Source organism: Oxyura jamaicensis, chromosome 4 (genome assembly GCF_011077185.1).
Source record: "Oxyura jamaicensis isolate SHBP4307 breed ruddy duck chromosome 4, BPBGC_Ojam_1.0, whole genome shotgun sequence".
In the NCBI taxonomy this organism is placed as follows: Eukaryota; Metazoa; Chordata; class Aves; order Anseriformes; family Anatidae; genus Oxyura; species Oxyura jamaicensis.
This window is the reverse complement of record NC_048896.1, coordinates 87,710,721-87,723,000: the sequence shown is the minus strand read 5'-3', so window position 1 is coordinate 87,723,000 and position 12,280 is coordinate 87,710,721. Positions and strand designations below refer to the sequence as shown.

The 12,280-nt window shown below is 49.6% G+C and overlaps 1 protein-coding gene across 1 annotated transcript in view; it reads left to right on the top strand.

Annotated features, from left to right (window-relative positions):
• The window catches only part of NAT8L (N-acetyltransferase 8 like), a 23,533-nt gene extending 12,861 nt beyond the window's left edge, over positions 1–10,672 (top strand). The window contains exon 3 of the mRNA XM_035324527.1: positions 10,305–10,672. Within this exon, the coding sequence (XP_035180418.1) occupies positions 10,305–10,672 (368 nt within the window). The remainder of the gene's footprint in view (positions 1–10,304) is intronic.
• The last annotated feature ends 1,608 nt before the right edge of the window (positions 10,673–12,280 follow it).

The window sequence follows — 12,280 nt, the reverse complement described above, 5'->3', positions numbered from 1 at the left end:
GTGCTGTCTTGATTTTTACAGGAAACCTGTGGCATAAATGGGAAATGCAGTGACACGGGGTAAATCTGCCTCCAGTTTGTTGAGCTGGCTGCGAGATAAGTATGTGAGGGTTTGGAGAAAACTCTGGTACATCAGAAGGAGTTGTTTCAGTCAGGAACCTGTTCTTAATTTCATTCTGCTCTTAGTATTGGGGGTTTTGTATATGTTTAGTGTTGCCTTTATAGTAAATAAAATCCACCAGATCCCAAAAATACTGCATTTCTACCCCATTTCTGTGGATTTGCATCTCTCCTGCCTGTGGTTGCTGCTCACATGGATGAGTGGATCCTCTTTCAGCAAGGCTCAGGGCACGAACCGGATGATGCGCTGCCTGCAAGTCTCTGCTTTCACCGGCTGTGAGCACGCTGCCCTTCACTGCCACGTGTCGCCCTCTGTGCTCAGTTGTCTTCTTGCTCCATGGGTTATTTCACAGATCTCTTTCAAAGCCTTGGCCCTCATGACTGGCATTCAGTCTGGGGTTGTGGGGGAAGGAACCCCGCTCATGGGTACGTTGGGTGTGCGATGTCAGTAGGTGGTCACTGCAGGAGATGTGGGAAGAAGTGGACTGGGTTTCTGTAGGAGTTTTTGGTCAGAGTGGTCTGGTGTGGTGGTCTGAGCACATGGAAAGGGATTTTTGTTTGTTCTATTTTTCCCTTTTTTCATTTTTGAGATGTAGACATGTATGCATGCAATTTTCATTTTATGTTAATGCATCATCCACGACAGGTCCATTGTCTGCCCAGCTGGGCAGATGTTCATGTATTTATGGATGCGCAATCTTCCTTTGGTGCCATGCTCAACAGATGTGCTAGTTTCAGCCTGGATGTAGCAGGGTTCGGTGTAGTTACACCCCAGACACATTGGCATTAATGAGGCATAGGAGCATGTTCTCAACAAGTGAGCACCAAGGTGTGTGCTTGTTTTCTGCAGCGTGGCAGGGCTGTGGCTTCGTGTTCAGCATGGTTTCCTGAGAGTTAAAGATCAAAGCAATGTGTGGTGGCTGAGGCTTGCACTGCTTGGGTCTTGGTGGGGTACACAGCATGGTGGGATGGAAGGAGAAAACACTGAGGACCTTTATTTTCACTATTACATGCCAGAAAGAAGTGAAGTCTTGCCTGAGTTGCTTCAGTGTTCAATCCCCTTGATGTGTAATGCTGCTAACAGTGTGTAGAGGAGGCAAGAAAAGCCCTTCACGTTGGTGTGCGCAGGTGGAACACAACAACCTTACCCCAGGGCCAGATTTAGCTGCGTTCGGTATAAATAGAACAGCCCTCCAGGGTTTGAACATTTATGGTAAATCTAGAAAAATAAAAGGTCTGCAGTCAAGAAAGGTGTTAATTGACAGCACAAGTCTGTGGGTCTCACCCTGATTGTCACTGGTGTGTTCTTGTCTGATGCCTGAGCTATGGGAAGGGAGCATTGTCATATTTGTTCAGCACCATTTCAAGCTGCTGTGCTAGAAATAGGAAGAAATACTTGTTGCTAGCAATAGGCTTGAGGAGATTGAGCCATGTACTGACTGCCTGCAGCCTGTAGTTTGTACCAAATCTGTGCCCTGAACGTTTGCTCATTTTTTCCTGCCTTCCTCTGCTTTGAGCAATGAATTCTTTGGTGTGGTTTTGGAGAAAATGTGACTGCTTATGGCTGCTGTTTCACTCCAGTCAATTCTTAATACAATGGGAAGGTAGATACTGGGGAGGTTTGATTCATTGTGTTAGCAACAAGATTGGATTCTTGTGAAACTCGAGTCATGCAGAAAGAAAGGCTTTTAGTGTAGCAATTGTATTTATTGTTAGTTTTGGGGGAGTGCAGTGGAAGTTTCCCTTTGCCAGGTGGAGTTGAGTGAAACATTCCCTGCCTAAGTCCCTCCTCTGGAAGCAGAAGAGCTGCCCTGGGGTCTAAGACTTCTCTGGTCGGTGTGTCTGCACCATAAAATATTGCTAATTATTACTCCTAGTTATTGCTCATCAGTTGCTGTAGTAATGAGGTCCCTGTTCAGAGGCTTTTGAGGGCAACAGGAACATTTCCTATTAATGTGCTAAAAGAAAAAACAACAGCAAACATGTTCAGGACTGTTGACAGATGCCAAACAGCATCTTTTGGCTGGATAGACACGTCCACTTCGTGGCATACAGCTGAACATTTCCAAATCGTGCATTTGCCCGTTTGCATCACTTCTGTGGCACAGGCTTCCTTGATGGCCATGAAAGTAGTCAGGAAGGTAATGCCTTTTGCAGGTGGGACTTCTTTGGCTGCCGTTTTCTAAATAAACAAATGTTTTTAGTCCCCTCTTCATATAGCTAGGTGATCTCCCTGTTGAAGGGAGGCCCCTTCCAGCCTTGCTTTCAACTCTGATTTAAAGAGCTTGCCTGCATAGGTTATTCTGTATTAAAGCATCATTATGCTGGACCCCAAGCTTGCACCAACGTCGTGGGTGCAATTCCTCTTGCTGACCTCATTCCTGGTTAAAAGCAGTTGTTCGCTGAGCTCTGGGCAGGCTTTGCTATGGTTGTTTGCCAAGGAGAGGCTCTCCCGGAGGGTATCTCGCCTAAAAGTTTGTTGACCTCTGTTAGAGCAGCATAAAACTCCTCAGAAGTCCTTGTAGAGATCAGAACTGCTTTTATAATTTAGCCTTAAGTAAATGTAACGTTAGTTTCTCTCTTTGCTGTGAAACATTTGGTGCAGTTCCTGTGTAGGTACATGCGATTCTATTCAACTGAAGAGAGGCTTGGATAAATTTAGACCAGACAAGTAATGATAGATGGCTAAAATAAGATCGATTCTACCCATTTTCCCCATGTGATTTATGTCTAGGCCAACTGCTAAGCGAAAACGGAGTCATTTGATGATACCGCTCAGTGCCTTTTTACAGTAATGCACATAAAGCAGAAGCCAGCCAGCAAATAATGAATTGTAAAACATCCAATAATTCTTGATTTTCCAGTTTTTTCAGTATTTGGAAGTGGAATGTGCCGCAGTGTAAGTTCAGTACCTTTCAGAAAGCAATAAAGCCATAGAGTGAAAGATTGATAAGAGGATGGAGATGGAGCATTAACGGTCTCCTTTTAAGAGGCTGGCTTAAAACACAACCAGCAGCACGTTTTATTTTGTAAACTGATTTAACAAGAAGCTGATTGTAACAGGAGTCATTTGGAGCAGCTACTGGGAAGGATGCAGGCTAGCAAAGCTGGCAGAAAGTCTTCCTTTTCTCCTATGAAATTCTAGCTAAGAACAGCCTAAATGCTAAAAGCATTGGCTTACTTAAGGTCTGACTCCACAACTTATAGGCTTAGCAAGGATTTGGGATGCATAGGGAACATCTGCTCTGCAAATACTTTAAATACTCATTTTTTGTCGCTCTGTGCAGACCAGTCCCTTCTGCTTAGCCAGCAGTATTGGTCTGGGGGGAGTCATCACACAGCTAGAAAATCTTGGGCCAAAATAGTATATTCTAGTCTCTAGTTGCTCCTTTAAGCTATTTAATCATTTGCTTATTGATAACTGTTGATCTAATCATGTGCTTACTGATAACTGTTGATCTCATGTAAGAAAAACAAACAGCCGCTGCCTGGTTTCTCAGGCTGTGCTTTCTCTTGGTGGCGAAGCGGGTGGATTTCAAGGGCTAGGCTGGTAGTTTGGTCTCCTCGCTGTGCAGCGTGCCTCTCTGCCCGTAGCATGGAGCAGAGGGGCACAGACAGCTAAATGTGTGCTGATGGATGGAGCAGGGATGCTCAGGGCCCCTGGGGGCTGAAGGCTGTTTGGGAAATCAGACCACGATGTGCTTGATGTGGGGCTCTTGTCGATCCAGGCTGGGTCCTTGCGAGGCTTCAGAGGGGAAAGGAGCATGGGTAGGAGCTGCCTCGTGGGCCAGAGGATCAGGGGGAGGCTTCAAGCAAAGTTTTGAGATGATCAGGGGTGTCTGCTGGGTCCCATCTCCAGCAGGGACAGTGGGAGAAGCTGGACCAAAGCTGGCTGCTCTCTGAGATCTGGATGCTGCACAATGTGCTCTTCTTGTTTCCAGTCAAAAACCTGTGAAAGCAAACTACAGCTATCTGCCAACGTTGCAGGATTTTTGGAGGGGCTTTGACACCCCAGAAAGAAATACCTGTGACGAAGTAGCAGTCTGGAGGACAGGCCAGCTCCATTGGTCAATGCCCACATCTTGCCACCATCCCCATCCCATGTGTGGGGCCAGTGCCCTGCTGGCCCTTGGCACAGCCTGGTGTGCTGCCAGCCTCCCTTCCTTGCTGTCCTGGGAAACGAGCCAGCATTCGATCCTCCTGCAGTCCGGTGACACTGCTAAAAACCTCCTAGCATCGGGGGTGGTTTGGTTGGCCTCTAACGTGGAGCGGCAGCAGCCAGAAAAAAATAAATGAAAGGGAGCAAAGATGAAAAAGGAGGCGGATGGAGAGGTAGCCGGGGCTGCTGGCAGCTCATCCATCTCTCCTGGCACTGTGCACACACGCAGGTGATCTCGTTGCCTGCCCCTCGGATGTCCCGTGAATCAGCCCCTGTCACCCGCCCTCCGCACACGGATGCTCGGCCCGGCACCCTTCCAGCAGGGAGTTATTTATGGCAGGGCGATGAATCCTGCGCTGGTAGCTTGCGTGGAGTTATTTATGTGAAGGAAGGGGTCCCACAGCGTTTCTAATTTCATGCATGGGTAATTCTTGTGTGTCCCTGACATTTTTTGCTCCCCCACGCTTGTGCCTTGTCTGCTGCAAAGGGATGCTCGCGGGTGTCAGGAGTGTCAAGGCAGGGTTTCTCGCATCTCATCCACTTTCCACAGCCGTAAACTATTCTGAAATGCCATTATTTTGTAGGAGCCCTCCAGGAATGCCTTTTTAACTGAAGTCAAGTGTAGAGTTATTAGCAGAAGTTGTTGGAGCTGTTATTCAGCCCTGCTTGAAGCCAAGGGGAACTAGGAAGGTAGAAGGGAGAGAAACGAAGACCTGGGAAGCGCGGAGGTAAGGAGAAATACCATGCTTCATAGGCACAGTCCCCTCCCCATCCTGGTTAGCAGCACTTATTTTGCAGCACCCAAGCCTCCTTGCTGTCTTGACATTGATTTAATTTGGCTGGTCTGCCCCTCATTTTGCTGAGGATGGGGAGGGGATGGAGGAGGAGGTGGGATGGAAGCTGCGTGTTCAAACAGCATCAGCAATACGCGGCCGGGACGCCGCCAGCTTTGGGCTGGGGACTCGTCTGCTTGCTGCAGCAAGCACTGAAAGCTGCTTATATAAATAGTGCTGGCAGGAAGAGAGGTGAGGCACGGAGCTTTGGGGATTTTTAATAAAAACAAGAGTAGCACAGCTGCAGTGTTTGGTGCAGCACAGCCTGTGCAGGCTCCCTGTGTGCTGCCCAGATCAGGCTGCCCAAAACCTCACAGGAGGCTGGGTGATAGACTCCAGGGGCAAATATTTAAAGCTCCGTGATGTAGCAGTGTGTTGTATTCCCTCTGCCTGGATATTCCTGTGTGGTGCTGTTGCACCGAGTCACAGGATGTCTATGGGTCGTAGCAAGGAGTGCGGGGCATCTAGGTCTTGCAGCTGGGATTAGCAAGCCTGTCAGTTCTGGCAGGCTTTTGTGTGTGACATGAGTGAGGGACTGCAGATCCTGCCCTATGGGAAGTGCTGGGCTGTTGGTTTTTTTGTTTTTCCATTTTCCCCCTACCTCAGTGACCTAGGGGAAGATGGAGGATGAAGGCTCTCACTCCTCTCAGCAAACCCTGAAGATACACACTGAGACCTCCACCTCCTCCCACAGCTCACACCTGCAAGTCCCATCTCCGCCAGGGATGCAGGTTTGCGGTTTTTAGTGCTGGGGAGGCCTGGCCAGCGTTTCCTATGACAGCAGCTTCCTTCTGTCTAGGTGGCCAAGTCAGCTCCCTGATTTTGGACGGTGCTCTGAGGATGTTGCCTTCAACAGCTCTGAGCCAGGAGGTGAATTGCTCACATCTGTGCCGTGGTGGCAAGCTAAAGCAGAACCGAAAATCATAATCCATCTAAACTGTGCTTGAAGGGATACCATGTCTGTCTGGAAGTGACGTTCAACATGTAGCCATGGAAGTCGCCAACTCTGAAAGAGGGTGAATTGTCCTCATTTTGCTGGCGGCGCAAGCTGGCAGCGCCTCTTCTCTGGGCATCTGCTCCTTCCTGGAGCTGCTGCGAAGGGAAAAAGGCTGGAATCCAGCGTGCATGCACCCAGCCTGCTCACTTGTGTGCTTCCTTGAGGTGAAATCAGAGCTCGGCCATGGGGCTTCAGACCATAGCAGTGCCTTCCATGAAGAAAGAGGGAAAAGGCTGCTCTGCTTTAGGGGTGAGGCTTCCAATGGGGTGAGCTCCCACTGAAAACCCAGTCCCAGGCGAGCAAACCCCACAGAACTGGCACCAGCAGTAGGTGATAGCTGATCCCCAGCCCCGTGAAGGGAAGTGATGGGTTTGCTCTGGCTCCCTGCCCTGAGTACCGGCACAGAGGAGGCAGTTCTGGAGCAGCGGGGCTTTGCCTGCTCCCCTGGAAATTTAATAGAAAGAGATTTTAAAAATATCCCAGAATGTGCGTGCTTTCTGTCGCATCAACAAAAAAGCCAAGTCAGAGCTTTGCTTTGCCATAAAATTCTGGCTTTAGGAGTAGCTGTCCCTGAGCACCGTGGGACGCTGGAGAGCGGTAGGAACCCATGGTATTTAATCGTGTAGGGCTCTGGGTGATGGGGAAGGCTGATGTCTCATTTTCCTCTCCTGTAGCAGTACTCTCTGCTCTTGCTTTCGGTTCCAATCTTTCCACCCATCCACCCACTGGCCTTTTATTCCCTAAAGGGTGTAGAAGAATTTGCAGCAAAAATAAATGAACCGATTTTCACCCACCATCCCTGTCGGCTGTGTGGGGGAGAGCCGTGCAGCTCATGACAGGAGAGGCTTGCGAGAGCAGTGGAGCTGTGTCCTCAGCTGAAGAACCACATCCAACCTTTGTGGGTTATTCTCCCTGTCAGCTCATTGCTGTGCTTTTCTTATAGTAATTCCACAATTACCATGGCTCTTTCTGGGTACAGTAAATAAAATATATCTTCACTGATCCAGGAGGCTTCACGATGGTGAAGTCCAAGTTGGTAGCCAGCTACATGGTTTATCTTACTTGCTGATAAGGCAGCACTGCTGGCTTTTCGCCATCCCAGCAGTTTCATATAACTTTAAGAAGGTGGGAGATATGGGAGCCTTGGCTTTGCTTTATTTTACAGTGCCTTTTATAGGTCTTGTGTGACAACTCTCCTCTAAACTCCTGCTTGCAAGCAAAGCATCCTTCCTCTTATAAAGCTCATGCCACTGTATGCTGGTTTTCTAATCCCAAACTAAGCTTTCTTCAGTGATTCATGGTCTTAAATGCAGCAGAAGCCTCATTGTATGGTAAAGCATGGAGGCACGTTGGGTGGGTCTTTTTTAGGGATGGTGCTACTCTGGAACTTGTTCTCATGGAAAACATGGATGTGGTGTGGAGGGGGCTTGCAGCAAGGCTGCATTTGAACAGGAGGCCTGAGCTGGCATTTTTGGAGATACATGAGGTGCTGGTGGCACGGGGGATATTGCAGCTGGAGTTAAATGCAAGGTATCTGTGAAAAGCAGCCCTTTGTGGTGGTCTTACAGGGTCAGGAACCTGGAGAGCAGTTTGGGGCAGTGGGAGCTGAAAGGGCTTCAGGTGTCCGTCCTGATGAGTGATGGGGGATGCCAGGAGGTGGAGGGGATGAGAGTGAAGGCAAACACTGGCACAAGATGAGCATCTGAAGGGCAGGGGGAGTCACAGCCGTCGGAGCATGTGTTTATCTTGCAGCCGTGCTTATTTTCAGATCGTGGTTTGGGAGCGTAAACCGTCAGCACCTGCTATTAATAGCACTGCTGGCAGCCAGGCTGCTGCTTACTGCTGACAGGTGAGAGGAAGAAAATTTCATTTCATCCTAGGTATGAAACAGTGCAAAAAGAAGGTGGGTTCTGATTCAATCCCCTCAGTCCCAAAAAGATGGGCAGGAGATCCTCCCCTAGACCTAAGGGGTGAGGATGTGGGCACTGCTGCAGGAGGGAATTCGTCGAGGAGCTGCAGCTGGATTGGTGGAGCTGGCCAGGATTGGTGAAAAAACAGCGAGTTCAGGCAAAAAATAAACTGAAGAGTTTTGATTTCTCTGAAATTTGAGGGGTTTGCTCAGGGGATCAGCAGCATGTGTGGGGATGCCCAAAACAGCTTTCAGCAGCAAATCCCTGTGGGCGAGGAGCACGGCTCCCCGGGGAGAAGGGATTTGACCACCCCACAAGGGGAAGCTGGTGCCGGGCTTGCAGCCACCTTCAGGATCCTGTCGTGTTTTTGTAGACTGAGGGTCTGGTGGAAGGCAGTCCTCTGTGGGCATGGAGCCTTGAAAGTCCTGGGGACTGATCACGCCGGTGCAAATGGGAGCCGAATACAACTTGCATTGTTTGAGCAGATGTGTCCTGTCTGGCGCTAATTATAAGCGTTTCATGCACAACACACACTGGGAGGTGTGCCAGCTACTATTTCTTCTCATGTTGAACTTGAAATCATTATAATTAAGTTTTAAAGTTGTAAGTAAAAACTAACAAGATGTGTGCATTGCTGTCATGCTGCTAGCAGTGGAGCTGGTGCTTGGTGTGGGGCTGGGCATGTCAGAGGAGTGTGAAGAGCTGGTGGGCTCTGCCATGGCAGACATGTCCAGGTTTGGTCTTAAAATAGGAAAACATCCTAAAAGTTTGGGAAATGCGTTGTTTTACAAACCTTGGAAGCATTTCACCAAGTAAGCTTTAGCAGCGCTGCTGGCTCCTTGGGCACATTAGGGGTTTGTTAGGAAGGGAAAAGCATTAATAAACATGGGGAGCGGTGGTGGTAGATGCACAGATGGGTGTCTCTGTCTCGGGGAGGACAAGCCAAGCATGCTGAAGGACCAGCCCCAGGAGCAAGGTGGCAAGGACTGGCCTCTGTGTGGCACTTTTTTGGGCTGCACCAGGTGGGACACACCTGGAGAGGCGGTGGGTGGGCGACGGAGGGCTGGCAGGGTACTGCTGTGTGACGCAGGGTCACCAACCACACAAAATGCATTTTTAGAAACATCACAGAGCCATGAGCTGGCGGAGCTGTTTGGTTTGTACACAGAGGGAAAGCAGCTGCTGGCCCTCAGCACTCCTAGCCCTCGTCCAGGCCTTGTCTGACTAAATTACGTTGTGAGGTTTGGGCAAATGCAGGGGAACAAGCAGCACTGTCACCACAGCAGCGGCGAGGAGACGTTTTAACTGCTTGTGGTAAATGGGTCAAGATGGGTCCCAGTGTGTTAAAAATTAGCTGTTGACCTAGATAGCAACAGCACGATGGCTGCTGGCGGTGGGAGCAAAAGCGAGTGCTGTGAGTGCCTGGGCCTGGTGGCAAGGATTTAGCCCGGGTGCTTTGTTTGTGCCTGACTGTTCCTCGGCTGCCCAGCTGTGGATCATATCCACCTCCTGATGTGGAGTACCTGAGTCCCAAAGCTCATGCTATGCTTTCCCTGAGTACTGCAGGACTTGGGGAGTTGCCATATTTATTTCAATTCACCCCAATTCAGTGCCTGCTGTGTGCTCCTGAGCTCCCACCCCTTCAGGCAAGGCAGTTTGCAGCATCAGTCCCTGTGCTAAAGTTGGAGCCACAGCCAAAATCAACTTGTTTTCTGCTGTAGGAAGGAGAAAGCCACTGTCTGCCTGCAGGTCACAGAGGTCTGTCCTCTGGTCGGTTGTCTCTGGGTAAAGCCACGTTCCTCCCGAGCAGCAGAAGTCCATGCTTTCCTTCAGAGCAAGAGCTTTGTCATAGTGTGACCCTCATTAGTTGATGTAATTGGATAATGGTTTTCTTGGGTGTTAATTGAGCAACATCTGAGGTGAAATCACATTTGCCCTGTGCTGAAAGCATGAATCTTCTCGGGTCAATTCCTAGTTCCTAGTTTCTGTGGCTTTCATGGTGGTTAGCAGCTGGATGCGATGCCACCATGGTATGTGAGGCATTCAGGTGGAAATACAGCTCGGAGCAGAGGAGGAGTTGGGCGGCAAAGTGAATGACCACTTTGCTGGTCCTCGTGTGCCACTTTTGGGTCCGGGGGGTTGTGACAAGCAGCCAAGGGCTGGGGCTCACTGCAGTGAGGCTTCTGGCAGGACAGGAGAGCTGTGACTACCTGCAAGTTGGGACTGAGAGGTGATTTCTGACCCCGGCACTGCCGGCGGCTACATGTGGTGCTTTGTCTCCCGCAGGCTCCTGTTTCTGGGTGGCCGTCCTGGACGGCAACGTGGTGGGGATCGTGGCGGCACGGGGCAACGAGGAGGACAACACGGTGGAGCTGCGCCGCATGTCCGTCGACTCCAACTACCGCGGCAAGGGGATCGCCAAGGCCCTGGGCCGCAAAGTGCTGGAGTTTGCCGTGCTCAACAACTACTCCTCTGTCGTACTGGGGACCACGGCCGTGAAGATGGCGGCCCACAAGCTGTACGAGTCCTTGGGCTTCAAGCACGTGGGAGTGGTTGAACATTACGCCCTGCCGGGGATGACGCACTCCTTGCTGGAGAGAATGTTCTTCCAGCTTCGCTACCACCGCTACCGCCTGCAGCTGCGCGAAGAATAAGAAAAAACCAACCCAACAGGCGAAAAAGTTATTTTTTTTCTCTCCTCCCTCCCCCCCTCCTCCAAAAAATAATAATAATAAATCACCCTTCTATTTCTCATCACCGTTTATTTGCCAATTTTGTCCACCCTTGTTCCCCCATCTCATTTTTAGTTTGCTCCGTGCTGCCGGGTGGCAGGACTGGGCGCCGCTCCCTCGTGTGCTGGAGGGGGTGATGCTGGCAGTCCTGCTGTCTCCACGCACGGGGCCGCGGACCTGCAGCCCTTCCTCCCCAGGTACCGACATAAAGCACAGAAACTTACCTGCAAAACAGCACCACAGCTCCAGTGTACATAGTCTTTTCCTTTTCCAGATGTAAGATAACACAGCGATGCATTCGTAATAGCGCAGAGGAAAATTACTTGAATGCAGATTTCAGTATTTCATGCACCAGTAAGTATAGAATATGCATTCGTCTTACCCTTATTTCCTGGTTAATCGTTTTCAAAGAAAGAGCTGGGGGGGAAGCCCCCCAGCCCAACCCGCTTGCTACAATGCATGAAGAGGAAGCGTGTGCACGCACTGACGCATCGCACTGCCGCCACGGCACCGGTGTTGCACTTTCTGTGGATGTGCCTCGTTCTGCCAAACGTCCGAGGGACCCTCGGCGCATCCCGTAACCACGACTCCGCTCCATCCTCATCCTCCTTCCTAAGCCAGCAAACAAGACTCGACCCGTTCGGACTCGGAGCCCCGTTGTAACATAGCGTGACGTGAAGATCAATCAACCCTACCCAGCTCTGCGCTCCTCCGTAGCCACGCGTAGCCTGCACTCCCCGGGCCAGACTCCGCATGTGCGTTGGACTTTGCTGCCTTTTGGGGTGGGTTCTTTTTGGGTTGTTGTTGTTTTTTCAGTTTTTTTTTTTTTTTATATATATATATATATTTTTATTTTTTGTTGTTATTTTCAGTTTTGGCTTTTGCTGAATGGTGTCATTGAGGCATAATGGAGGCTGCAGTTCCTATGGCAACCCATTTGCACATTCATGTGCACACCACATCCGAACACTTCAGAGAAGCAATGTGTGACAGATAATAGTATTTTGGGGGGGGCTGGGGGGGCACACACTTATTATCTTAACCAGCTGCTTGTTCGATACATGTAGATGGCCTCACTGCAGCCTGCCATAAAAGGTAATAACTGCTTTAATGATGTCAGATTTGTGAATTGTACAATGCAAAAAGCAATGCAAAGCAGATCCGGCATGTGTCTGTACCCAGTATATATGTACAGTGCCTGCCAACTAAAGAGTAACCAAGACTACAGCTTCTTCTAGCCTGAAATATCAACTTTTATAACTTATTTAAACAAATAGCAACTTTGCATGAATTGCGTTGGGGGGGGGGGGGGGGGGGAGGGAGGGTGAAGGGGAAAGACCAGTAGGTTTTAATTTTAAAACATGGTATCAGAAATATAAAGAAAAAACATTTCTGGCTGCACTTAATTGGAGGTGGGTGGAGGGGGCTCAGCTATGTTAATATATTTAAAGGGAAAAACCCCTTTAACTTAGTTCCTCGGGGAGGGGCGGGGGGGGAGTTCCTATTTTATGAAGTATTATGTGTGTGTGT